The sequence below is a fragment of the Eschrichtius robustus genome, chromosome 20, assembly GCF_028021215.1.
Source record: "Eschrichtius robustus isolate mEscRob2 chromosome 20, mEscRob2.pri, whole genome shotgun sequence".
Classification (NCBI taxonomy): Eukaryota; Metazoa; Chordata; class Mammalia; order Artiodactyla; family Eschrichtiidae; genus Eschrichtius; species Eschrichtius robustus.
The window spans coordinates 350376-378188 of record NC_090843.1 but is presented as its reverse complement, the minus strand read 5'-3'; the positions used below and the strand labels follow the sequence as shown (position 1 = coordinate 378188).

The 27813-nt window shown below is 58.9% G+C and overlaps 1 protein-coding gene across 1 annotated transcript in view; it reads left to right on the top strand.

Moving 5' to 3' along the window:
* The window catches only part of CACNG4 (calcium voltage-gated channel auxiliary subunit gamma 4), a 55227-nt gene extending 27839 nt beyond the window's left edge, over window positions 1-27388 (top strand). The window contains exons 2-4 of the mRNA XM_068530881.1: window positions 17857-17940; window positions 22672-22812; window positions 26681-27388. Coding sequence (XP_068386982.1) covers window positions 17857-17940; window positions 22672-22812; window positions 26681-27219 — 764 coding nt within the window. The 3' untranslated portion in view covers window positions 27220-27388. The remainder of the gene's footprint in view (window positions 1-17856; window positions 17941-22671; window positions 22813-26680) is intronic.
* The last annotated feature ends 425 nt before the right edge of the window (window positions 27389-27813 follow it).

Here is a 27813-nt window from a genome sequence, read left to right as displayed (position 1 = left end):
CTGCAGGCTGGGTCTGAAGTCAGAGAAGCTGTGGATGGATGGGGGACCGGAGCCCCCAGGGTGGTGGAAGGTCACCTGGGGGCTGTGAGCACGGGAAGTGAGGGCAGCAGAGAAACTCTGACCGCTGCCCCCCGCCAAGGGAGGAGCCCGAGAAAGGGCCCGAGAAGGACCATCTGGAAGAAGTCGAGAGAGTGCGGCAGAGAAGGGCCATGGAAGCCAGGAAGGGAGCCACACCCGGGAGGAGCTGCCAGGGTCAGGGGTGTTGAGCCCCTCGCTTGACTGGTCAGGGACCAGGACACTCGAGGGCTCCTCTGGACAGAGTGTCCCGGGGGGCGGGGGGCGCGTCCATCCGGAGGCCCCTGTGTTGGGCGTCCCCAGGGTCAGGTCTCAGAGGCATGCTCACGTGTGCTTTCCTGAGCCCCGATCGGTTCTGGTCCTTCCGGTCTGTGCCTCCTGAGTGTCTCCCCAGGCAGGCAGCTCCTTGCCAGCAGCAGCGTGGGGTTGGGCTCACCTGGGGCCCGGCCTGGGGACCTGCCCAGTCCCCTCCGTGCCTCCTGCTCCAAGTCTCCAGGTCCCTTTCGTGTGCGTCCTTCTCCCTCTGGGGCTTTGCTTCCCCCAGAACCCTCCTGCACACATTCCCAAGAGACACACCCATCACCTCGGTCCACTTGGTGCCTGCCTGAAACGGAAGCCAGTGAGAGGCAGCCCTCCTGAGATGGCCCGGGGCTGGCAGGACATTCCACCATACGGCTGGGCCTCCCTCGGCCCCTGCCGGGCCAGCGGGTGCCCGTGCGTAAGTATTACCTAGCACAGCGGTCCCCAGCCTTTTTGGCACCAGGGACCAGTTTCATGGAAGACAGTTTTTCCAGGGACGGGGGAAGGGGATGGTTTTGATATGAGTCTGCAAGCAATTGATTTATTACGGTCTCTGTGCAGTCAAACCTCTCAGCTATTGATAATCTGTATTTGCAGCCGCTCCCCAGCGCTAGCGTCACCGCCTCAGCTCCGCCTCTGATCATCAGGCATCAGATTCTCACAAGGAGCGCGCAGCCTAGGTCCCTCGCATGCGCAGTTCACAGTAGGGTTCGCACTCCTATGAGAATCTAATGCCGCCACTGATCTGACAGGAGACGAGCTCAGGCGGTAATGTGAGCGATGGGGAGCGGCTGCAAATGCAGATGAAGCTTCCCTCGCTCGCTGCTCACCTCCTGCTGTGCGGCCCGGTTCCTAACAGGCCACAGACCGGTACTGGGGGGTTGGGGACCCCTGATATAGAGTGTGTGTGGATGGCGGTAGGGCTGAGTAGTTTCAGGCTTTGAGAGGTGGCTGCCTGCGTCCTAATGCCAGCTCTGGGCAGCCCTGGGCAAGTCACTTAACCTCTTGGGGTCTCAGTTTTTTCATCTGTAAAATGGAGTCGATGATAATTGCAGCCGGCACAGGAGAGGGTTGTGGTGAGGACCAAGCTGCTGGGGATGGTGGTAGTTGTCCTAGTAATGGGGGTAGTTAGCATGGGAGCAGCTGCTTGACCCCCGAGGGTCCCCTCTGCAGACTTTTGTCCTGTGTCCCTTGTGCGTCTGGTAAGAAACCAGAGCACCTGCAAACTGTTAGGCTGGGGGAGGCTCCAGGTTCAGGCTCTCTGAAGGGCGCCCTCTGGGGAGCAGGGCTTTCCATAGATGATGGAAGGAGAGGGCCGACTCTGCCCCCCGACTTTCAGTGGGCCTGGGACGGAGTGGTGAGTAATAGATTAAGAAGCCCCAGGAGATGAGATATAATTGAGTTATGTCCAAACACTGACTGCTTCCTAATGAGGTGATGGCTGGGACTCCTCCCCACCCTGACCCCGGGCTCCCTCTGAGCAGAATCCCGATGCATTCCCAGCCTCTTCGCCTTTTCTTTGTGTCTCCCGACAGCATTTCTCTTGCTTAATGCTGAGGAGCTGCACTACGGCTTCCTGTTAACTTGTATCCTCCCCGTAAATGGACTACTTGACTCACACAATTGTTCTGCTCTGTTTCCGGGGGTTTCTCTGTCATCCTCTCGCTCCCAACCAGCCTGGACCTGCTGTGTCCCGGCCCACCAACGCCCCACGCCAGCCCTGCTGGGCCCTGGAGGGAGGGAAGCTGGCTTTTGCAGTTTGTTTGCTTTCATGCAAGCAAAAGCCCCAGGCCTCAGCTCCAAGCCTCCTGGAGGAATGGGAGGGAAGGTAAGCTGTGCCTGGGAAAGAAAGGGCCTGGGGCTGGGGCAGGGCACCTGCCCTGGAACCCGAGCCAGCAGCAGAGACAGAGTGCGGGTGTGGCCTCTGGGACCCGCTGGGAGGGGCACAGGGCAAGTGAGGGCTGGTGGCCAAGTCCTCCAGGCCCTGAGTCTGGGCACAGCCAGGAGGAACAGGGCACAGCAGCCTGGGAAGGCCACTGCGAGGGGGCCAAGGCTGCTTTCCCCGGGGGCAGGGTGGGGGGTGACTCTGAAGATGGGTGGGGCATCCCCCCTCTCTGCCCCAGACCAGCGGGTGACCTTGGGTGAGACTTTGTCCCAGAGCCTGGATTCCAGCTGCCGCCCTGTCCCCCTCCCTGGGGAGGGACAGACCTTCTGAGGATCCCACCTGATGGCTGGTCTGACACTCTCCAAGGCTCCCTCTGACCCCGAGGACCCGCCACCTCCCATCTCCTCCCCGGCCTTCGCCTCCAGACACTGCTTGGCCTCCTCTCACCTCCCCAGACGCAGCCCGACCTCCTGACCTCTCGCCTCTGGGCCTTGGCAGTGCCGTTCCCTCTGCCTGGAGCGTCCGCGCTGCCTTCGCGGTGCCGACTCCTGCTCGCCCTTCAGGGCTCAGCTCAAGTGCCAGCTCCTTGGGCAGCTTTCCTGACCCCGTTACAGGCTCCCCAGCACGCTGGTGCCAAGTCAGAGATTCTGGCCGACGCCCCGCCGTAGCCCAGCGCTGCCAGGGGCCTGGCACGTGCAGGCCCCAGAGTGTGGGTGCAGACTTGAATTGAGGGGGGCTGGGCGTCCACAGCTGCTCTGCCAGCATCGGGGGTCCTCGTGGGGGGCGGGAATGGGATGGACACGCTCTCTCTGGCTGCAAAGAGAACGGAAGGAACAGGGTCCAAAATCGTGACGCCTTCCCTGGAAAGTTGCCGACAGTGGGCGGGGCACAGGCCAGACGTTGGGCGCTCTGGGGGTTGGCGACAATGGATGGGGCACGGGGTGTGGCTCATTAGCCCAGGTGCTCCGAGTCTGGTCTCAGCCCACGACTTGGTGTCTCCTGACCGAGTGCCCTGGCAGCCCCGGTTCCACCAGGTGAGGGAGGATTTGAACCTGGCACCCTGGACTGCAGGTGCCGGTCTTGAAAACTGGGTTTGAACCCAGTCTCTGGCTGCCCAGGAGGAGCTCTTCCCAACCTGGGGAGACTCAGGAAGCGGATCTGCAGCCCCTGCAGCCCCCAGCCCCGCCCAGACTGTCAGAAAATGCTGGTGGTCGGTGGGCAGGTGTGTGCCTTCAGGACACTGGCGCTGGGTCCCCGGTTCCGGAGTCAGCCCGGGGCAGGTGAGAATCCGGCTCAGCTGCTTGGGGCTCTGCTACCTTGGGGAAGTTACCTGCCCTCTCAGAGCCTCAGCTTTCTTGTGTGTAAAATAGGTTCCTAGCAGCTCCTATTTCATAGGTTATTTTGAGGCGTAAATGAGAAAATGGAAAGAGCTTAGCACAGGGCTTTGCAGGGAGTCGGTGCCCAGGGGGAGCCAGCCCTTGTCTGTCAGTCCATTGGCCATGGGCCTAGGGGGCAGCAGTCATCTTGCTGGGCCTTCTAAGGGTTGGGGGGCTTTGCACATTCTGAGCTGCAACGTCACGGGCATATGAGGACAAGGAAGAGTCCATATCAGTCCTACAGGGTACAGAACTGGCCTGCTCCCCTGTGATAGGACCAGCTGCCTCTTTGTCACTAGAGCAGGGCTGATTATCATAATAACAGCTTACATGTTGTCCCAGGCACGGTGACATTTACAGACTGCATGAACTTGTTTAATCCGCCAAACAGCCCTCTGAAGTTTTTCCCGTGGATGATCCCCATTTCACAGATGGGGAAAATGAGGCACAGAGAGATTAGTTAGGACCCAAGATGACACAGCTAGAAGGTGACGTTAGAGCCAGGACTCAACCCAGCCGAATGACTTCAGAACCTGCCATCTCCGTGGTCTCTAGCGCTGGGATGATGGAAAGGTATCATCTCGACTCGTAGCCCCTGCATGGAGCACCGCATTGAGAAGCCTTTAGACCGTGATTAAGGAGAAGACTGCTGTTATGGATTCGCAGAGTCTGCCGTGGGCTTGGGAAGGGAGGACTCAGCTCTGTGCAGGCCACTTGCACGTCATGAACCACAGCACTGCTGACACCTTGGGCGGCATCATTCCCTGTGGGCTGGGGGTGGCCGTCCTGTGTGCACGGTGGGATGTTTACCAGCATCCCTGGCCTCCGCCCACTAGCTGCCAATAGCACCACTCCTCCCTCCCCGCCAAGTTCTGACAATCAAAACTGTCTCCAGACATTGTCTCCTCCTGAAAGGCAAAGTCTTCCCTGGTTGTGAACCCTTGCACCAGAGCAGGCAGTGAGGACAATGGGCCAAACAGCATTGAACTTGGAGTCCAGAGACCAGGGTTCTAGCCTTGACTCTGGCACCAACCAGCCTGTCGCCATAGAAATGGCCCTTCGTCTCTCCAGGCATCAGGTTCTTTATGTGTAAAGTGAACAAGATGAAGTAGATGGTCCCAAGGGTTCCTTCTAGAAGTTTGTAATTCCACACTATGATCCTCCTTCCCTCACCCAAGCCCTTCAGTTAAAACTCTCAGGTTATTGGAACATAACTTTCCAGAGATCCACAGAGCCAAACCAGCAGAAAAGCCTGCAATCTGCAGCGAGCTGCTTTGCCCCTTGGAGCTTCATATTTGCTCATTAAAGGGAAGAAACAAGAAGAAAAAACCCTGAACCTTGGTATTGAGATTTCATCCAAGCAGCAGTTATCAAGCAGATTCAAGTAGAAAAATCACAGAGACAATAAGCGCACACCCACTTCCCTGTGTTAGGAGAGAGAACGAGCTCTCGGGGAAATCTCCCCGGCTCCGTTCAATTATGAATCTCGGCAGGAAGCCTGGAAAATCCTGGCAGCCCCGGAGCGAAGGGTTGAAGGAGGTGTGAGGCTGGAGAGTGAGACAAGGGACACGGATGATGAGAGAGGGAGGCCGGGGTCCCGCCTGCAGCCAAGCACCAGGGAGCTGGGCTGTGAGGTGGGGCTCTGGGGTCCTCACAGCAGGCGTTCCTTGAAACAGCAGCACGTATATGGGAGGAGACTTGGGTCCAGGGCTTGGTTCGTGGGCCACCAGCAGGTAGGAAGGCTCTTTTTTTTTTTTTTAAATTTTATTTATTTATTTATTTATTTTTGGCTGTGTTGGGTCTTCGTTCCTGTGCGAGGGCTTTCTCTAGTTGCGGCAAGCGGGGGCCACTCTTCATCTCGGTGCGCGGGCCTCTCACTATCGTGGCCTCTCTTGTTGCGGAGCACAGGCTCCAGACGCGCAGGCTCAGTAGTTGTGGCTCACGGGCCCAGCCGCTCCGTGGCATGTGGGATCTTCCCAGACCAGGGCTTGAACCCGTGTCCCCTGCATTGGCAGGCAGACTCTCAACCACTGCGCCACCAGGGAAGTTCAGAAGGCTCTGTTTTATGGAGATGGAGGAGAAGCCACCACGAATGGGAACATTGTCCATGCTGGTCACACACTCTCCCCTTATTCCTCAAGGCAACGGCACCAGGTCTGTGGGGATCCCACTTTATAGACGAGGAGAAAGGAAACGACCAACCGACCAGCCCAGCGAGCGTTTTCCCAGGTGACGGTGATCTCAAGAGGCTGAAGTTCACAGGCCACGTGCTTCCACGTGGGAACCTGGGGGCTGACGCTCGGCATTGCCGTCCCCCGGTATCCTGTACCCTCTCTCCCCGGGGTTCCGTGGTCGCCCAGAAACCTGCAGTCATTTTCACGTCTCGTAAAAGCATCACAGACCTGCCCTGAGGAATGAAGTATGACCTGGGCCCTCGAGAACCGGGTTGGAATCTCTGATGAAGGTGCGGCTCGTTGTGGGTCAAGCTCTCCTGCAGGCAAAAAACCAACTTCTTCTGACTTAATCCCAAAGGAAGACTTTACTGGGAGTGTGCGGAGGGTCCCAAGGGATTAAACGAGATTAACAGCCAAGACTGAAAAAGGGGAGAATCTTCCGTAGCTGGCCTCGTGGACCACCTAGAACTCCCCATTCATGAGCACCCCCAAAGTCTCTCTGCCCTTGGGTCTCCTCTGCTTCTGATCCAAACTCCAAACTCCTGAGAGTACCTCTGATTGGTCCAGCTCGGGCTGGATGTGTGCCCAGGCTCCCTGGCTGGGGCAGGGCCATGTGATGCAGCCGCTGGGAAGTGCGGGGGGCACTCTGTGAGAGACCCATTCCCAGAGCAAGGGGCTCCACGGGCATACCCCAGGGGGCCATCAGAGCCTCAGGATGGGCTGAGCACCGGCAATGGCCCGCCCTTCTCTCCCCATCTCCTGCCCCAGCCCACCTGTCTCAGCACAAGATCCTTAGAGTCTAGGACCTCGAGAGATGCCTCCATTTACCAGACTGTGATCTCTAGGTTCCAGGTTTACAGAGACAGAATTTGGGGACAGAAATCGTCTCTCTGTGAATCCCACCGCCTGGGGGCAGGAGCTTGCACCACAGACCCCAGTCCCCTGGTGGACACTGAACCAGAGTCCAGCCCCGTTGAAACGGGTGCCATCTTTCTCCTGTTGCCGGTGACAAGGGTGACTTCTTTCCCAAATCCTCCACTAGCCCCACTCCGACCGTCCCGTTGGGGGAAACGCCCTTTGGACCTAGTGGCTCCCCTAGACTGTTGGGGAAGTTAGGAAGGATCTCGGAGTGGGAGCCCCTGTCTGCCACCTGCTTACAGCCCGGAGCTGAGGGTGGGTCCAGGTGTCTGCGGAATCCATTCTCCCCTGCTGGGCCTGACACGATGCAAGTTGAGACGTTCTCTCCTCATGACTGAGGTGAGCGAGGGGTGAGGCGGGCTGCCCCGAGGTCCCCCCCCCCCCCCGGCCCACGCTCCTGCCCCCGTGGGCCCTGAGGCTGCCACAGTCTGTCTGGCAGCTGCAGGAAGCTGCCGGCTCTGAGCCAAGGTCTAAATGCGTCCCGCCTCCCTCAACCCACCCACCCTGCGCCCACGCTCTCTTCCGGAAGCTCACTCCCCAAACATGCCTCTGGGCTCCCCCCTCGCTGCCACCCCCAGCTGCCACGCTCACTCCTCAGGTCTGTGTGAACGCAGCCCGTCCCCCGAGCTGCCCAGACACCCGTCCAGCACCAGCCCTCATTCCTGAAGCCCCCTGAACCTGCGGCTTCCCCCGTAGCACGTGTCACTAGCTCCCTGTTCTGAGGTGATGTGGGCACTTCACCTCCCCAACCAGGCGATGCGTTCTTGCCGGCCGGACCCGCGCCTCTGGGCCCCCGCAGGGCCTGGCATCGGTAGATGGCTACTGAATTAAAGGAAAGAGTGGGCAAAGGGTTGAATGGATAAACGACATCTACATCAAAAAAAAGACCCCAAACAGATCCTATAGGGACAGCAAGGCCCTTCAGTGACCTATGAGCTCATTTTAGAAAGGAGAAAAGAGCGCGAGGGAAACCTGTCCTGGGCGCTGGGGCTCAGAGCAACTGCGCAGGCTGTGAAGCCCAAGCACCTGGCCGCGGAGGGGACACGGGGGCTCCTCCCCAAACTCCACAGTCTGGTCTGAAGGCAGCTCCGAGAAACGAGAAGTTTCAAACTATAGACTTACCCTCCACATCATCACAATCGATCTTCTCAAAGTGCTCTGACCAGCATGGGCTAGGGTTAGGGTTAGGCCCCGCTTCCGCTCTGGAAGGTGGTAAAGACATTTTCCACCTTCCCGACGAGGAGAAGCTCCCCTGACCGCTCCTCTGTAGCCGCGGATGGCGTGCTCTCTGGAACTCTGGCCTCCGCCTTCAGACCCCGTCCTCAGACGTCACTGGATCACTGTGTACCTGGAAAGCTCCAGGACGGCAGAGACCACGCCTGTCTTGTCTCTTCTTGTCTTCTTAATTACTGATGAAACAGAAACACGCCAAAACGTAGACTGTCTGAGACGAAATCGAAGTGGACTTACTGCCCTTGATGCAAGGTGGGTCGTCCTCTTTGGGGATGGCTCTCCTCCACAAAGGATTCAGGGACCCAGGCTGTGCCCGTCCTGTGGCTCTACCACCCCCCGGGCTGGCGGGGGAGGCCGTGCAGAGGGAGAGGTGCACCCACCTCTCCAGGAAGGACGCCTATCACTTCTGCCCACTCCCCATTGGCCAGCTGGGTCCCATGGCCCCTCTACCTGCAAAGGAAGCTGAGAGATCCAGTGTAGCCCTGAGCCCAGGAAGAAGGACTGAGCAGATACTCTGCCACATCTGAGTCCCCAGCATCTAGCACGTAGCAGGTGCTCAAAAATGTAAGTTGGATGAAGGAACTTCATAATGCATAAGGCCGTAATGCTTAACAGGGTCTCACAGGGTCACTTACAAGCCAGGGAGCTAAGGCTCCCCCAGGAAAGTCCAGCCCAGCCCTCGCTGCCACTCCAAGCCTGGCAGTTCTCTGCAGGAGCCCGGGGGAGAGGCTTCCCACAGCCTGCCGCCTTACAGCTGGAGAGAGGCCAGCCCTCAGGAGAACACCAGCGTGTGCCAGCCGGGAAATCACAGTTATTAGGAGGTTCTTTGGAGATAAGCATGGAAGCGGAGCGATGATGAGGGGGCGTTCAGAGGGGGAATTACAGGGAGCTGGAGATGGGGCGGGGCCAGGGAGGCCTGGAGCCTGGCTTTGCGGCGGCAGCCGGGAGCACGGACGCCTGGCCAGTCGCGTCTGCCCCTAACCCGGTGTCACGGGCTGAGTTGCGTCCCTCCAAATTCGTATGCGGCAGTCCTAACCCCAGTACCTCAGGGTGTGACCATGTTTGGAAATAGGGTCTTTATAGAGGCTAATCAAGTTAAAATGAGGTCGTGAGCATGGGCCCTGGTCATATATGAGCGGTGTCCTTGTGAAAAGGGGGAATTTGGAGACAGACAGGCGTACAGGGAGAACACTGTGTGAAGGTGAAGGCAGAGATCGAGGTGATGCTTCTACGAGCCCAGGGATGCCAGTGGTGGACAGCACGCCACTAGGCGCTGGGGACGGGGAGCGGTGCGGGGGATGCTTCCCGAGCCCCGGGAGGGACCACCTCTGCCCGCACCGTCTTCTAGGACTTCTGGCCTCCAGAACCGCGAGACCGTGAATGCGTGTGTGATGCTTTGTATCGGCAGCCCCCCGCCTCCCTGTGCTGGAATGGTCGAGGTCACTTCCACCCTGGGCTCCGGTCCCTCATCTGCAGACAAGTCTAAGACCAGGAGCCAGGGTCTCCCCCAAACAGGCGCGCCGCTCACCGTCGTCCTGGGCTGCCCTTTCCATTCGCACCTGCCTGCCGCCCTCACCCAGGCAGCTCCCTTCAGGGGAGGCTGCCGCTCAAGCCTTCCAACCCCGTCGCCCTCCTGGCGGCTGTGCGGTTAGGCCCCATCTCCTCAGCCTCCCTGCGGGACCTCCACTGCACCCCCATGGCCGCTTTCCCCCCAGGCCAGGCCACCCGGGGCTCCAGAACACGAGGCCGGCCTGCCTGTCCACTTCTGCCCTTTCGCGTATACGGACCCCTGTAGCGCCCCTGTATACACATCAGCACCTCTGGAAAACCCTAAGCTGCCACCGTAGCCAAGCTCTGCCCTCGCGCCCTCCTCCACCTCTCCCTGACCTCTCTGTCCTGACTGGAGGGGGCCCACTCTTGAAAACCTCCACTTCCAGTGCAAGGTTCACCCAGCCTCGAACCTGAGCCAGTGCCCTCGGCCCAAGACCCTGGAAGAACAGGTTTCCTACCAATAGATAGTGTTGAGGACCCATGTTTCCCCATCACGCTGCAGCCAATCAGAACTACCCATAGCCCTGAGGCCACGCCATGCCATTCTGCCTCCCGAGTGTGGGAGGGAGGGTTAGGGCCCGGACTCTGGAGCTGGGCGGCCCCGGTTCGAATCCCGGCTAGGGCGCTTTGTAGCAAATGGTGTCAGGAATCGTCTCTGCGTCACAGGGTTAGTATGAAGATGAAGTAAGTTAACAGATGTCAGGTGCTTAAATAGTGCCTGGCCATGCAGGTGCTAAGTGAACCCTTGATGTTATTCTTATCCTGAGGATAACACTGTCTCCTCCCCTCCACACCCATCAGCCCAGCCCCGTACCCCTCAGCCCCCCCCACCTCCTCCACAAAGCCCTGGGTCCTTTCTGGCAAGGCCTGTACCCTCCTGGAAACATACAGTCCTCCAGGCCTGCCGGGCTGTTCCCGCCCTTCCCATGGGGGGTTGGGGTCAGGGGCCGGGCAGCTTTGGGGAAACACAGGAGCAGCGGAGGCTCAGGCGGGCTCTGAGCTCCTCCCACTGCCCACCTGAGACACGGACTTGGTCCATCTGGCCCTTGGACCAGGGCTGCGGCTGGTACGGACAGTCTGACTCAGGTCCAGTGAGACCTCCCTGATCTGGACTAGTTAGGACACGGCCACCTCGAATTATTATAAAGTCCAAATTGATAGCTATTTAGAACACTTAATGTAGTTTGATTATTTTCCCACACATAAGATGATTCGAACAAGGCTGCTGGAATGTTTGGTCCACATGGGGTTCTCTCCCTCACCTCCTCTCCGGTCTGGGTGGCCTTCGCCAGCAGCCGGGCCTCGTCTGGCCTTTCCCATTCCTCTGGTGACCAGGGATGTTCTGAAGTCACGAGTCTGAGCACTCCCCACAGCCCACACTGCAGAAGCACCTGTTCCCTGATGCGGGCCTCCCACCGGAGCCCCGACCTCGGCTCGGAGCTCAGCCTCAACTCGGGGATGAGAGCCCAGGACTGAAACCGCCTCACATCCCTCCCCTGCTGTCTGACCGTATCTCCCCCTGAAACGGCACACCTGCAAACCCATACAGAGGGCCAACTCGACTCACGTTCACCCGTCCTGGAGCCCAAAGGGGCCTTGCTGACCGGGCCTCCCCGGCCCTGCCGCCCGGAGCTGCCTCTTCCAAAGCCTGGAGACGCCAGTTTCCTCCTGCTTCACTGTCAGGAAACCGTTGTCTTAAAGCTAACCCGGCACTCGCGGTTGTTAGCTGGCTTCACTCCCTGATGTGTCTGGGGAGGACCCACCCTGCATCAGAGCCCTTTCCCTGCATCAGAGCCCTTTCCCTGCATCAGAGCCCTTTCCCGCACTCGCGAGGATTCCTGGAAGGGCGTTGACGTCGGGCGCTTGGGAAGAACGCGTGGTGAGACGTCAGGAGCTGGACTCCAGCAGCTGCTGTGCCATGGGCGCCCCGAGCCTCCTCTTCTCTAAAACGAGGCAGAGACGTCTTTCCTCTGCGGCCCAAGGTAGGGCCTAGCTCTCCGAGCTGGGCCTCTGCCCTGGGACTTGGGAAAGCAGGGCTTGTGACACCTCTACGCCTCTTTCTTGCATCTTCAAAGGTGTGTTTTCACAAAGATGAGATGGGCTGATGCGCCAGCTTTCATCTGAGCCCAAGCCAGGGCCTGTGTGCAGGCGGGGTGTCCCGGGTGGCCGTCCTGGGGAGCGGGCCTGGGGGAGGGTGGGAGAGGGAACCCAGGTAGAGGGAAAGGCGGTGCGAGGGGCGGCCCTGAGCTGACCATCACTGGTCTGGTCCTGCCGGGACGCGCCCCCAGAAGCAGGTAGAATGGGTGGAGGATGGGAACGCCTGTCCGCCGGCTGCCGCCCTCCTGCTCCAAGGTCACCCCGGGGCTGGGGGGCCCTTGCCCCCCAAACCTCCAGCTCCACAAGCGAGTGAGTGTGTGTGCAGCTCCCCCCGGGCGACCTACCCGGTACTGCGGGCAAAAAAGCAAGACGCAACTGGAGCAGCTGAGTCGAGGTTCGGGCAGGTGACGCCACAGGGAGCTGGTCGCGACTTTGAGGAGCGGCTGGGATAAAGGTGGGCAGGGAAGTGAGAGGTGGGCCCGGGGCGCCTGTGCGCTCAGCCGGCACCGATGCTGCTTCCGTGCTTGGGAGGAGCGGGTGACGCCGTGCCTGTGGGAACGCTTTGCAAGCAGCCGTAGGGATGACACGAAGATCACCATTATTATCAAGTCACCGTCCAACATCCTTTTCTCCAGCGCTCCCCTAACTGCGACCGACCTCTGAGTCGACCTGTTATGGAGGCTTATGTCACACCCTGAAATGACTCACAGGGTAACCAACTCGTCCTGGTTTGCCTGCGACTTTCCTGGGTTTAGCACTGAAAGTCCTACGTGCCCGTCACCGCCTGAGTCCTGGGGGTTGGTCACCCTCGCGGTCTATCAGGGCGTAACCCCAGGGCACGACCGTCACCGCCCAGAGGCAAGCAATGGAGATATTCACCCACGGGGGCAAACGTCACCCACACACACGTCCCCCCGGCGGGTCACCCGCCACTCACCAGCCTCCACATCTGGGCGGCCCTGCAGTCACTTCAGACACAGCCCCACGTTTTCCCTGGAGTCAAAGATCCAGTTTCTTTTCTTTCTTTCAATAAACCTCATTGGTTCATTTTCAGACACTGTAGAAAATTTAGAAAATACAGAGAAAATGTAAAGAGGAAAATCTGAATTCACCGAGAAATGAAACAGTGGACACCTTTCAGGATATTTCTTTCCAGATGTTTCCTGGGCTTAGAGAAATACCTCTAGTATGATGTATGTAGATGAATGGATATGTTAACATCGGCACACAAAATAGTCCTAGAATCTTAGAGCAGGGGGGACTCCTTTGGGCCCAGTTCCCGAGCTTTAACAGATGAAGAAGTAACTCGTCTGGGGCCACGTGTCTCAAGAAGTCTCTTCACGCAGTGGTTCCCTGTCCCGCAAAAGGAGAGGACCCCCGTGTCCCCGGGAGCACAGGCCACGACCCCGGGAGCGCTGCGGCATTCCCGCTGTGTGGTCCATCTGGGATCTCCAAATTAGCCGCCCCCCCCCCCCCCCGCTCATCACTTAGCAGATAACGCAGCACATGGCCCAATTACCGAGAGAGCACGTGTGAAACGGTTGGGAAATGGCGTTCTCTCTTCTCACACCAGCCATTAATTTTCTCCCCTATTAAATGCCTTGAGGCCGACACTCACAAAATTCAATTTGACAGGGATAGATGTGAAGTCCTTCAGACTAAAGGACTTTAGTCCAACTAAACAGGTTGGGGGAGGTGAGGCCACTCATGAAAACATCCTGGGAGGCCGAGTCCAGGAAGAGCGGGTCCCAAGAACAGAAGCCAGGATCCCGAGAAGAGGAGGGGCAGGGCTGCGCTCCGGGGCTGACCCAGAGCAGCAGGCGGGGCTGGGCGAGGGTCTTGGAGGCATCAGTAAAGAAACGGCTGAAGTAAATGGGGATAGTGGACCTAGAGAGGATGCTCGTTTAGGGGAGGTACCCACGTTCTCTGCTCGAGGCGCCCTCCTCCTCCTCAGACCCCCACTTCTTTCGACTGGGGCCGGGGGACGCGGCTGGTCCCGACTGCTGGCAGCTTGCCAGCCTCCTCTCGTCCTCGACCTCGGGCCTCACTTTTTGCGCAAACCCTGGACGGCTGGAAAACTAGCTTGTCCTTCATCCTGTTGGATACAATTCCTCTCTTCGGTGGCTTGAAGGGTTGACGCACGATAGAGGATGGTTCTTTTATTCCCAGGGATTATAAGTAATACCGGTGGATAGGGTCTTGTGGAGGCGGACAACCTCTCAGGAACCGGAAGTTAAAGCTGTTTGGAAACAGAAGGCCTTGGGAGGTGGCGAGGTCCCTGTCACTAGCTGGAGGGTACAGGGAGAGGATTCGAGTCCCTGGTGGGGAACCTCCTCCAGGCGCTTTGGAAGCGTGAGCCTGAGAGTCTGCGCGAGTCTTGTTGCAACAGGAAGATGCTTTTGCGGACGCAGTGCACGCAGCTTCCTGAACATCGCGTGGGGGCCGCTGCCGCTGACAGAGGAGCAGGCAGGGCCAGCACGTCTGCTTGCCTTCCTGCAAGGCTGGCCCCCAGTGAGTGAACGAGGCGTGTTGCATTTCCTCCCACCCAGCAGTGCTCCCGTGTTAGTGTCCTGGGGCTGCTGGAACAGACCATCACGAACCAGGAGGTTTGGAACAACGGAATACAGTGGTCGCACAGTTCTGGAGGCCCGAAGTCCGAAATCAGGGTGTCGGCAGGGCCCTGCCCTCTCTGAGACTCTGGGTACGTTCCTTCCTTGCCTCTTCCTAGCTTTGGCTGGTTGCCTGCGATCCCTGCCATCCCCCGGCGTGTAGACGCATCACTCCAACCCCTGCCTCTGTCTTCACACGGCCTTTTCCCTTGGGTCCAGGTTTCCCTCTTCCTATAGGGACACCAGTCATTGGATTTAGGGCCACCCTAAGTTAGTGTGACCTCACCTTAACTTGATTCCATCTTCAAGATCCTGTTCCCAAATAAGGTCCCATTCACAGGGACCAGGGGTTAGGACTCCAACATGAGTTTTCCGGGGGGTGGGGGTGGGGTGCAGGGGGGACACAGTTTAACCCAAGGCAATGCTCGCTCCTTCAGTCTGTGCACAAGAGCTTGGTGTGGAAGGAGGAATGGAGAGGAGTTAGGAAAGCAGAGGAGGGGCGGGGGCGGGGACGCGGGAGAGCGGGCTGTCAGCACGCTCTGAGCGGAATCCCCTGCGGTGGGATCCGCAGTGTGTACACACGGCCCCGAGAAAGGAAGTGTCTCTTCCTATCGTATAGTCGGATCGATGAGACATAACTACGCATGGTTACGCAGCCACTAAGAAGAATGTGTCAGAAAAATCTGCTAATGTGCTGGGCAGTGTGATCCCTACTTACAGTTTCTATCAAATAGAAAATAGCACCCTAAATGCGGAGTGGAGGTTCGCGAAATACATTGGAAGGGCATTTGGAACTAACGTGTCTACATGCAAGCCAGTTTCAAAACCTGCTTTGTTTTCCGATCGAATATGTAAATATGTGGTTTCCTGGCAAAGCATGGTTTTAGCATGGTCAGTGGTGGAGCAAAAGCTTTACTTCCCTAGTCCCTGTGCTATTTCCTTCTAAGATTGCCAGCAACTTTTGGATTAGTATCAACTTATTACTTTTTATTAAAAACAAACAAGTTTTTTAAATCTAGAGGTATTGACCTAGAGAAGTGTGTATACATTATTACATGAAAAAAGTAGGTTACAGAGTAAAGTGTATTGTATTATTCCTTTTTCAAAATAAGGGCTATAACCGTCGTGGAAACCAGCTTGGCAGTCCCTTATAACAAACACGCAGCCGTCACGTCACCCAGCAATTACTCTCCTGGGCATTTAGCCCAGAGAAATGAAGAGTTAGGTTCATCCCCAAACCTGTTCATAGCAGCGTTATTGGAAATAGCTGGAAACCACAGGTGTAATCGCTGGACACAATCCAGAGGTCATGAACTCTAGTACATCCGTGCTGTGGAATATTGCTCAGCAGTCAGAAGGAGCAAACTATTGATACTTACCACAACTTGGTGACTCTCGAGAGAATTATGCTGAGTGGAAGAGACCGGCCCAACAGGTTACATGCTGTAAGATTCCATGTATAGAACCTTCTTGAAATGACAAAACTGTGCAAATGGAGATCATCTTAGGGGTTGCCCCGGGTCAGGGTCAGAGGCTGGGGACCGGGAGGAGGTGGGTGTGGCTATAAAAGGGCAACACGAGAGATCCTCCAGGTGGCAGAATGTTCCTGACTGTAGCATGTCAGGATCCTGGTTGGGATGTTCTCATCCGGGAAACCGGGTGAAAGGTACACGGGATCGCCCTGCAGTGTTTCTCACAACTGCGTGTGAATCTACAATCATCTCCAAGTAAAAAGATTAATTTTTAAAAAACGGGGGGAGCCTCACGCACTTGCACACGTGGGAAGACGCACAGCCGACTGTCGACCCTGGAGATCAACTCTGAAGAGAGATTATTTACTTCTTTTTCAGCCTCTTAATGTTTGACTGTTCCCACAAGCGCGGGGGACTTGGTGATTTTGTTTAGACCCGTAAAGTAGCCCCAAAAGTGTGCAGGGGGAGAGGGAAGAAGGGCAGAGGGCGCCACCTCGCCCGGCCACGCCTGGAAGACGCTTGCTCGGCATCTCCACGAACGTCCTGAATCTGGGGTGCGGCCCGCTCTGGCCATCCTGACACCAGCCTGCCCTGGGCTCCTTCCTCTGGCTCACAGGTACTCAGGGCTCTCCACCAGAGTAAGAGCCACGGAGCAAAGGGTGGGTGACGTCTGCGTCCCAAAGCGGCAAATCTCCCCTGAGCCGTCAGCGCCGGCCAAGAATCATTGAAGTGCCTTTCAGTAGCGTCTCACATGACTCTCCCGAGATCCCTAGAGGGGTCCTGTGGTTGTCCCCATTCTCCAGAGCAGGAGACTGAGGCAGGTAGCTAAAACGCTCACGCTTGACCCGGCTCAGACGACACTGTGGAAGCATATCCCACTCAAGGCGCCACCTCTGACACCCTCAGACTGTCCCCCACTGTCCCTGACCAAACCCAGCCTGCCCAGCAGTGGCCTGGAGAACAGCCCCCTAGCTCTCTGAAGTCAGCAGCTCATGGGCCCAGCTGAGGGGAGGCTGGGGGGCAGCTGACTGGTAAACGGGAGGCACTGCAGGTGCCCCCAGCTCGTCGAGGCCCTTCTCCCTGGGAAGGACGGGGACGGAGCCTGGCCTGGCGCGGGCCCTGCTCCCTGCACCGTGCGCCCGACCAGGAGGTCCAGCCGGGACATGGGAGGGTCAGCGAGTCGCTCAGCAGCAGCTGCAGAACGAGAACGGCCTCCAGCTGAAAGCAGGCGGGCCCGTGCGGGGCTCAGCACGAGCTCCTTGTAGGGCCGGGGGGCCGGCCTGGGCGTGAGGGGTGGGTTGGCAGGACAGAGCCCGGCACCCTGTGCCCCCCGACCTGCGTCTGCTTCTGCCCCGGGCACTCCCACACTGCAGGGGTAGCAGGCGCTGGGAGAGCTGGCGGAAGATTCCAGAAAGGAGGGCTGGGCAGTCCTCCTGCCGTCACTAAGCTACTCAGGGTGTCCCGCGAAGGCTACTTCTCCGAGTGGGGAGGGGAAACCAGGCAGGAGAGGGTCTGGGCCTTTCCGGGAGTTTCTCTTCCTTCTATCACACCGAGTGAGGGGATTACAGTCACGTTGCCGACCATGTGCAGATTCGGCCTGTAACTTAGGAGAGATTCACCATAACTGTGTGCTCGCGGGAGAAGGGGAGACAGACAGACAGACGGACACTGCCGCAGGGAGGTGGGCGGCAGATCTCATCCTGGCCCATGGCCCCTCTCCCTGCGCGGGTCCTTCTCACCTCTGGCCGCACTGGACTTCCCACCCTCCCCAGATACACGGCCGGCCCCAGCCCTGCCTCTTCACAGCCCCGCCTCTGCCTGGCTGGCCCCTCCGCCATCCCGCTGGGAAGGTCTTTGTCACTTTTTGAGCCTTGGCTCCGCAGTCCCCTTGGGTCCTGCTGGCCCAGGATGTTCTGCTTGAGGCCTCTTGTCCCCGTGTCCTGGTGCCCCTCACTCTCGCGGGTGTCCAGACGCGGACCGTAACAGTGCGGTCAGCCTGGGGCGCGTCCCCCGCTGAGCGGTCCTCCTCTGCGCCCCACGCCCCATCGGAGCGGCCCTTCTGCGCCCTCCACGCCCAGAGCCAGGCACACCCGGCCGGCGAGTCTGGGGCGCAAGGACGTGGAGCCCGCGGAACACTTACGCCGTTCTTTCCCTCGCTCCCCGCAGGGGTCTATAAGGGGCACTGCTTCCGCATCAACCACTTCCCGGAGGACAACGACTACGACCACGACAGCTCGGAGTATCTCCTGCGTGAGTGCCGGCGACCCCCCGCTTCCTCCGTGGGTGCAGCGGGAGCCGGTGGCGGGGAGGCCGATGGGCCCCATGGCGGTGGAGGGGGCCGGTCCCTGGGTGCTCCCCTCCCTCCCTTTCTGATTCCGAATTGTTAGTCCAGAGGATGGAGTGTTGTTCACGGTTGCCGCGATGTGCTGGGTGTCCCGGTGGAGTTACTTGGCTGATAGGACCACGCCCGGCTGCAGCCCGGGAAGATGGAGTGAGGGTGGGGAATCCCTGCTCCCCAGGGCCACTGTCTTCAGAGGAACTGATTGCTGTGGCTGGTCCAGAGGTCAGGACGTAGGCTTGCCCGGGCCCGGCATCCTGGGGGCTGTGACACCCCAAGCACACGGCCCGGCCAGCCCTGGACCTGCCCACCCCTCCCCACCCCCACCCAGCATTCTAGTCTTGAAAAATCAGATTAAGTCACGCGCTGAAACAGCCACTGGGTGCCAGGCAGCCTGTGGGAGAAAGTGAGGAAGGTGGCAGGATCGGCCTCGGGTATGTGGCCCTAAGTGTCTCCGGCACAGACTGGTAGAGCCCATGAGCTGCCCCTGCCCGGGTCCTGCAGTGGGGCTGGCCCCCAGACTGGAATCCGGAACTCAAAGGACAAACCCAGCCCCACACCCGAAATCCAGATCTCATTCGTGGGCACCTCCCTGGGAGAAAGGATGGAGCCTCAGCCTGGGGAGGAACCTGGAAATGGAAAAAACGGCACCGTTTTGAAGTCATTTTCCCCTTTTGCATTAGCCAAGACGCACGCAGAGCTGCTCCCAGCAGCTCCCCCAGGGGCTCAGGCCAGCTTCATTTATGGAGAGTCGATACCAGTGTCCTCAGAGGGAGCAGAGTTCACTCTGCACCTGCTTATGGATCGTTCTTTTCTAAGAGAAAGGATTTTGGTTCTGAGTCATCTAGTGAAGTAGAACAGCGTGTGGTTCCCCTGGAGCCTGGGGCAGCGTCAGGCTGCTCTGGCCAGGCCCCTCACCTGAAATAATTTAGCCAGATCTGCCCCCATTCCTCCTCCCTCACCTTCTCCTCTTCCTCACACCTGCACTCTCTTTCTGCTTTCTGCGGGCCACCACTGAACCCAGCAAATGATAGTCCATAGGGCCGCCACAGATGGTTATGCAGGCCGCACACTGCACAACTCAAGGGATGTCATTTGCATAGACTAATGTATACATAACACTCTGTGAGTTGCATGGTGCGTGGCCTGCACAGCCATCTGGGGCGGCGGCTGGTGAAAGCCAGCCCTGACACGGGACCTCCCTTTGTTTGCCAGGCCAGGGCAGTCAGATGGTCCCCGAGGCTCTGAGGGCAGATTTGCTTCCCTGGCCACCTTGGGACTGCGCAGAAGCAGCTCCTGGAGAAACACGCCATTCCCTCCCCACTTCCCACGTGAACTTGCCTGAGGTTAATCGGCACGGGCTCTGCCTCTTTGCTCCCCTGCCCTTCCCCTTCATGGTCCCCAGAGTGCTGGGATCTCTCTGGGTGGGCCTCGTGGCACATCGGCCCAGAGGTCAGACGATGTGGCTTCCTGGGGTCCAGCAGGAAGCAGAGGGGGTGCTCGGATGGGACGAAGGAAGGGCATTTAGTGAAGGACTAATTACAGAGGTGTGGGTGGGGCTAAGGGAAACCTACAAGGGACGGTGAACACACCGCGGCTAGCAACAGAAGGACCCCGTACAGCCCTCGGCCGGAACAGGTGGGAGAGGCAGGTGTGGACACTTGCGCCAGGGGAGCTGCAAGGACAGGCTGCCTGGCAGGGGCTGCGGCCTTTATGACAGAGTGCAGCCGCCTCATCCTCGTCCTCACCTGCAGGAAGGAAGCCGGGGGAGTAACCGTCTCCCCTGCACTCTCCTCCCAAAGCCGGAGTCAAGGGACCCCGATGATGCGGCCCCTGGCCTCAGCCTCCCAGGGCCCAGAGCAGGATGGAGAGAGGTGGTCCGAGGTCCGGGAGGGGCAAACCCAGCATGTGCTGCACGCTCGCCAATCCAGCTTCAGGCTTCTGCTGTCCTCAGACCCCACCGGCGGTGCCCCGGGCAGGGCGTGAGGGCTGGGAGGGCCCCAGCAGCGATTTCCCCAAATAAAATGATGGCAGCTGCACAGCAGCAATCAAAGCTCATTTGGGAAGGAAATGTCTCCTCAGTTGTGCACTGCGGGGGGCCAGCGGGGTTCATTAAGGAGCCCAAGGAAGAGAAGGGGTGACGGCTTTGGGGCCTGTGATCTCGGCTGCCGGTGGAGGTGGTGGGGAGGGCAGAGCTGACTCTCCATCAGGGAGGTTGTTTTCCGCCCAGGGGCTGCAGAAACAGTGAGAATTGGCCCTGAAATCGAGCCCCGGAGTGCAGGCACCTGTGAGCTTGGAGCCAGAGGTGGTGGGCAACATTCCAGGACAGAGCAAGGTCGCGGTCACTGCGGCCATCCGGCCTGAGTTTCCCTGATTCCCTGCCATTTCTCTCTGTTGACCCCGCTGGCCTCAGGGGTTCCCGTCCCTCTTGCCCTGGGCCTGGTCCCCCTTCTCCAGGCGCCGCATTTTGGGTTTGGTGGGTGGTTTCTGTGCTGACCCCAGAGTGCTGGTGTCAGGGCTGCTGGGAGCCCACGGCGAGCCTGAGGGCGAGTGAGAAGGAGATGCCCCCCCTCTGGGCAAACACAGATCCTTGCCAGGGCTTGATGTAGCCACAGGGCCGTGGGCTGGACCTCAGCCCCGCTCTGTGCAAGGCCCAGCCTGCACCGCGGTTGGTGCCTGCATGTCTAGAGCTCCGGGTGAGCCCACGTGACAAAGGATGGTGCTCACGTGACTTACGCGGGCAGGACGGACGGCTCTGGGCCAGGCCCGACCTCAGAGATGTTAGAGGCTCCAGGCTTCCCTCCCTGCAACCCCTCTGACCCACCTGCAGAACGAGGGCACCGAGGGGGACCCGGTCCCCCTTTGCCGGCCCGCACGGATCAGAGGCGCATTTCAAAAGCCCACAGGAAACCTCCGCCCAAAACCTGCGGCTGTGAGAAGGCAGAGGGAGGAGGAGGGGGAGGCGGAGAGAAGAGCTTCATTCAATGCCCCGGACAAGCCCCTCTCTGTGTAGCAGGGCACACACTGGTGGGCTTACAAACAGGGAGACAAACGCTGCCTTCAGAGGCTGAAAGGCCGCAAACGAGCTCAGCTGGCTCTGGAGGGGGGTATGCCAGTGCCCCCAGGGTCCACGGAGCCAGGATTTCTCCTGGGCTGGGAGGCCGAGCTCGGGGCTCTGCTCGCGTGCCCCTTCCCTTCCTCCTGCCTCCTCTCCCAGCCAGACGCTCAGGAAGGGGGACCCGCATCCCCTAGGGCCTTGCTAAGCACCTGATGTACCTTATTCCACCAGATTCTCATCACAACACTTGCAGGTAGTGTATTCTTTTCCTAAGGCCGCTGTAATAAATCACCACAAACTGGGGGGCTTAGAACAACAGAAATTTACCCTCACACGGAGTGGAGGCCAGACGTCTTCACTCAGGCGTTGCCAGGGCTGTGCTCCCTCCAAAGCCTCTAGGGGAGAATCTTTCCCGCCTTTTCCAGCTCTGGCAGCCCCGGCATCCTTGTCTTGAGCTGTATCATTCCTTCCTCTGCCTCCGTCCTCACATGGCTTCCCCCCATGGGCTCTTCTGCTGTGTCACTTCCTCTTCATATTAGGGTGCTTGTCACTAGACTTAGGGCCCACCGTAATCTAGGACGGTGTCACCTCAAGATCCTTAACTTACTCACAGCTGCAAAGACTTTTCTCCAAATCTGGTCACACCCATAGGTACCAGCAGTTAGAATGTGGACATAGATTTTGGGAGGCCACAGTTCAACCCCTACAGGTAGGTATTACTACTCTCCCCAGGTTATAAAAGAGGGGAGTGAAGTGGTCTGAAGCTAGCTGCCCTGGTCGCCCCGCTGGGCAGTGCACAGCTGCAGATCTGGCTCTGGGGGACCCCGCAGTCCGTGGACGTGCTCCTCGGTCCAGCCACCTCCTCCTCGGTGACCTCACGAGGTCCGGAGCTTCCTGGGGTGATAACGCTGGTGTTGATGGAGATGGGAGATCAAGGCGTCACTTAAGGAGTGTGTGTTGTGAGCAGGGCCTTTGCTAAACAAGCCTGTTAGGTGTGCAGAACCCACCCTAGACGTAGGCCTGTTATGAACTGCATTCCACTACAAGGGAAACCCAGTGTTAGGGAGGCCCCACCTTGGCCAAGGCCACACAGCCAGCGTGTCACAAAGCAGGGTACCCAGGCCCACCGAAGGCAAAGCCCGTGCCCTCGGCCGCCCATCCGAGCTGCCTCTCTCGGATCCGCTCCCAGCATCCCAGAGGCTTCACGGAGGCGGGGTCCACGAGCTGTGACGGGCCGTCTGACAGTGTTTTCGTGCCTGTTGCTGTGGCCTCCCTGGTGACGCTGAGGGGGTCTCCCCCAGTCCGGCTGGCGGAAGCGGGGCCCACGTCCAGGGAGAGCCTGAGATGTGGGCAGATGTGCTTCCAGGCCACGTGGCGCCCAGGGGGAGTGACCAGCAGGCCGGGGCCATCACTTGGTGGTCCACCCTGCCCCACCCCAGCTCCCTACCCGCCTCGGGCCTCCAGGGCGGGATGGGAATCTTCAAAGTCAGCGGAAGGGCCTTGAGAGCTTCGGGGCCGATGCCCACGGCCAGGCCGGGAGGATGGCCAGCCCCACGGCCCTCTCTCTGTGTCTCCCGCCGGCCAGGCCTCGTGCGCGCCTCCAGCGTCTTCCCCATCCTCAGCACCGTCCTCCTCCTGCTCGGTGGGCTCTGCATCGGCGCCGGGAGACTCCACAGCCGCAAGAACAACATCGTCCTCAGCGCCGGCATCCTCTTCGTGGCCGCAGGTGAGCCGTCCGCTCTGGTCCCCGCTGCACAGACCGCTCGCCTGCGGCGCGGGGCGGGGATGATGGGGGGCAGATCGCAACGTCGCCGCGGGTGACGCAGGTCAGAAGTCCAGGGCGCCGGGCAGGGAGTGGGGAGCAGCTGCTTAACAGGTACGGGGTCTCCTCCTGGGTGATGAAAATGTTCTGGAACACGCGGAGGTGGTGGTTGCACAACACTGTGAATGAACTAAATGCCACTAAATTGTGCACTTTAAAGGGTTAATTTTACGTTGCGGGAATCTCACCTCAATTAAAAATAAGAATAACTAGCCCCGGTGCGCGGAAGGCCACAGAGGGGCAGCGCTGGTGCCTCACAAGCCCCCGTCGGGGAGCTGGCTGAGCTGGGGGTCGGGCGGCCCTCGGAGGGACGCTCAGGGGCCAAGGCCTGAAGGAGTTGACCCGGTGAAGACAAGGGGGGGCACAGGGCCGGCGCGGGTGCAGGAGCAGCGGAGCCCGCGCGCCCGGGGCAGGGTGAGCGAGGGGGCAGCCCCACCTGCCCACCCTGACCGCCCGAGTCTCCTGGCTCCGAGGCAGGCAACAGCACCTCTGCGCCCCCCAGAGCTGTGGGTGAGAGTAACCCGCTCCCTGCCCAGTGGGTCCGAAAGGGCCTGACACGGTCGCTCCTCTGAGCCTAGCCGCACACACCGCGCTGCAGGCCGGAGGCGGGTCAGAGCTCACGCCTGGTCCAGGGGAGAACCCAGTGGCCTGAGTCGCTGGGGCTGGGGGCGTGGAGGGGCGTCTGAGGGGCCAAGCTCGGCCAGTGGCGTCCTCAAGACTCCAGGTGGCCCGGCGGGATGAAGATGGTGCAGCAGGGCTGGCCGTGCTGCGGGGGGAGCCGCTGACTTCGTAGGCCTCGTCCCCGTGAATCAGCGTGAGCAATGTCACAGAGGTCCGCCCGCAGCTCTTTCCTGAACTGTCATCAAAGCTCCTTGCACTGTCCTAACGGCGTTCTCGCTTTCCAAGAGCCTTGTTCTCACACCGGACCCATGAGGCAGAGCGGCGCGAGGGTCCCTGTGCCCGGTCTCTGAACCCTAAGTCAGCCCAGTGGCACCATGGGGGTGACAGTGAGACTCCCAGCCACCGGGCCGGGCGTCCTTCACTGGCCCAGGAAGGGGCCTGCGTGGTGCGCGGCCCACGTAAGTCCCCAGAGGTCATCTCATCCCCGTCTCTTCTCATGGCTTCTCTTGGAGAAGGAAGGTGACTGCCGTTTGCATCGCAGAACTGCGGGCCACAGCAACTCAGGGACCGGCTCAGAATCTCAGGGCCAGGGCTCCTGGCTGCCATTCCTGTGCTTTTTCTCCCGGCCCACTTCAGTCTTTGTCTCCTTCCAGGGCAGTAAATATATGTGTGTGTTGTGTGCATCTGTGGGGTGTGTGTGTGTGTGTGTGTGTGTACGTGAGTGTGCGTGTGTGTGTGAGCGTGTGTGTGTGTGTGTGTGTGCGTGTGTTGGGAAGGAGGAGCTCCTTAGGAAGAAGCAGGACGCTCCTTCCTGGCCGGGTCCCCGTCTTGTCCCTTCTCCTCACCTTAGCCCAGAACGGGCGCCACGGCAGGAAGGCAGGGACACACCCCATTCTCTCTCCTCCTTCAAGCAGGCAGATCGCTCAAGGTGTGGACTTGAATCCTGCTGTGCTGTTTGAATCCTGTCCCCTTTCCTTTCTCGAGAAAGTGCACCCCCATCACCCCAGCTCCTGAGGAGGTGGTCACATGCCCCAGGTGGTTTCCCTGAAGTCACCCGGCGGCAAAGACAGGCTGAGCCCAGGGCTGTCAGCCTCTAAAGCGCGCTGTCCCCTGCACTGCCTGTTCCCCCCGGAGGAACCTTCTCAAAGGCATCTCCAGATGCCCTGGGTCTCCAGAGGGGCTGTGGCGCCCGGGGCGCAGAGACACTCAGCTGAAAGCACAGGTCTAGCCACAGAGGAGAGGACGTGGCAGCGAGGAAACACAATGGCCATGCGGGCAAGCAAGGGGCTGTTTGATGGTTCCCGTTTATTCCCTGGATCACGGAGCCCTGATCGTGGGCCAAGGCAGCGCAGACCCAGAGTCACGCGCAGGGCCCGGCGGTGAGGTGAGACAGGCCGTGGATAATTCTAGGTGGGAAATGATCGGAGCCTCAGGAGAAGTGTGGTCTAAAGGCTGGGAGAGTCAGAAGAGGACGCCGGTAACTTCTTTGGGAACATGGAATCAGTTGGGATGTGATTTACAGAGCATTCTTATGACTTGTGCAGAATAGGGGAAGGAGAGGAGACAAAGCTAGCAGGCAGGGAGAGGAGGGACGGAAGGAAGCAAACCGTGATTGTGAAAACCCGTGTCAGTGGGGGCTCTTCTAGAGGACAGCGGAAGGGGCAAGGAGTCCAGACCTACAGCTGGATCGCTGAGCCCTTAGCAGGAAATACTCTAACCCATCCACGCTGGGATTGGTGCAGTAGGAAGATGGACAGAGGACCTGGGCAGGGCACAGATGATACAACACATTACGATAAAACACAATAGACTGTAATAGAACTCAAAGCATGCTCTCTGTGTGCTGGGCGCGGTGCTTTGTATGCATTAGCTCATTGAATCCACACACCCATCCAGTGTAGTGCGTGCCACTGGCATTCTCACTTTGCACGTGAGGACCCTGAGAGGTAAGTAATTTGCACAAAGTGCCAGAGATGAGAGTTGGTAGAACCAGGATTCAAACCCAGGCAGCTCGGCTCTGCTCAACCTCACTTATAATGAGAGAAAATCACATAAACACACTAACGGGTTTCACCTCCCAGACTGGCAAAGATCCAGAAGTTTGATACTATGAATTATAGGCTGATGAGACATTTTGTGCCACTATGGAGGGTGCTTGGGCTGGGACTCTGAATTCAAACACAACTAAGCACAACTCAAGATCGTGGGACAGAAAAAGGACATTAGTGGAGACCCCAGTGAGATCCGAGGAAAGTCTGGAAGGTAAATGGATAGTAGCACACCAGGTGGGCTTCCTGGTTGTAACAAATGTACATGGTAACGTAGGAAGTTAATGGGGGAAAATGGAACCGGGAGTTGGAAAGGGGCTCTCTCTGTACTGACTTCACACCTTTTCAATAAATCTAAAATTATCCCCAAATAAAAGTTTGGTTTTAAATGCACACACCGGGTGAGGCAGCAGTTTCACTTCAAGAATTCATCACATTTTTACTCACGTGTGTGTGGAGTGGTGTAGACATAAGGCTGTCTCATAGCCGAGGGCTGGAAGCCGCCTGCATGTCCGGAGCAGAGGCCTGGGTAGATGCCCCTGCGGCGGGGTTGGTGCCACAGCAGTTAGAAAGACAGAGATGGCTCTTCCTGTCCTGATAGGGAACTGTCTCTCCGGTGGAGACAGTTGAGTGAAAAGGCAAGGGGCCAAAGAGCATTGTGCAAAGAAAAAAATGGAAGAGAGAGAGAGAGATGGAGGGAGGGAGAGAGACTGGATATGGATATGAGAAGGATATACGAGAGAAGATAACAGTAGCTGCCTTAGGAGGGGAACTGGGTAGTAAGAGCCGGTGTTTTATTATATACTCACTCAAACTCTGTACTTCATTACCCATTCAAAATCAACTACTTTTACTTAAAATTAGCAACCAGAACAAAGACATACCCACCAAAAAGGGGAGTGGCCACCATCCCCTGCTCCACCCATCTGACCCTGCTCTGCCAACTGCCTTCTACTCCGCCCACCAGCCCCTGCTCCGCCCACCTGCCCCGCCCCGCCCAGCAGCCCCTGCGCCACCCACCTGCCCCTGCCCAGCTATGGGTCTAACCTCTCTCTGCCTTTGTTCCCACCCCCACCCCCACCCCGCTCCTGCTTCCCTTTCAGGCCTCAGTAACATCATCGGCATCATCGTCTACATTTCCAGCAACACGGGAGACCCCAGCGACAAGCGCGACGAAGACAAAAAAAACCATTACAACTACGGCTGGTCTTTTTACTTCGGAGCCCTGTCTTTCATTGTGGCTGAGACCGTGGGCGTCCTGGCCGTAAACATTTACATTGAGAAAAACAAAGAGCTGAGATTTAAGACCAAACGGGAGTTCCTTAAGGCTCCCTCCTCGTCGCCCTACGCCAGGATGCCGAGCTACCGGTACCGGCGACGGCACTCGCGGTCCAGCTCCAGGTCCACCGAGGCCTCCCCGTCCAGGGACGCGTCTCCGGTGGGGCTCAAGATCGCCGGGGCCATTCCCATGGGCGAGCTGGCCATGTACACGCTGTCCAGGGAGCCCCTCAAGGTGACCACGGCCGCCAGCTACAGCCCCGACCAGGAGGCCGGCTTCCTGCAGGTGCACGACTTCTTCCAGCAGGACCTGAAGGGAGACGTGCACATCAGCATGCTCAACCGGCGGACCACCCCGGTGTGAGCCACCCTGTCCTCTCGGCACCGGCCTCTCCCCAGGTGGGCGGCTGGGACCCCACAGGGGGCATCTGACCCGTATGACGGACCAACAACAGACTGAGGCCAAACCCCACCCTCCCGGGTCTCCAGAATGGGTCGCGGGCTGGCTTGGAGCGAAGCCCCGGAGATGGGAATCAGAAGCAAGAAGGCTGATTTTATCCCCAAAAAGGGTGTTTTGATGCCCCGGGGTTCCAAAATCTCCCAGGAGGCCCCAGAGCTCTCCTGAGGCTGCACAGCCTTGCCCCACCCGGGAAAACAAAATCGAGCCATTATCTCCTCTTGGAAACAAATCTTCTGCCAGAAGAACAGGCTTTCGGGGCCTTCCCTCCCTGCCCGGGCTTCACCAGGCCCGCAGGGGCCTTTGGATGCTGGTCAGCTGCTTTTGAACCCAAGGTTCTGGCGTCTGTGAGCCGCAGGCAAGGAAGCCGAAGCTTGCCCCCTTTCCCTCTGTCTGTCTGTCTGTCTGTCTCTGGCAGCGGCCGCTTGTTGAGGTAACACTGACACTGAGGAGAGAGCCTGTGACCACCTGGTGCTCTGGCCTTTGTGCTGTCCGGGGCCG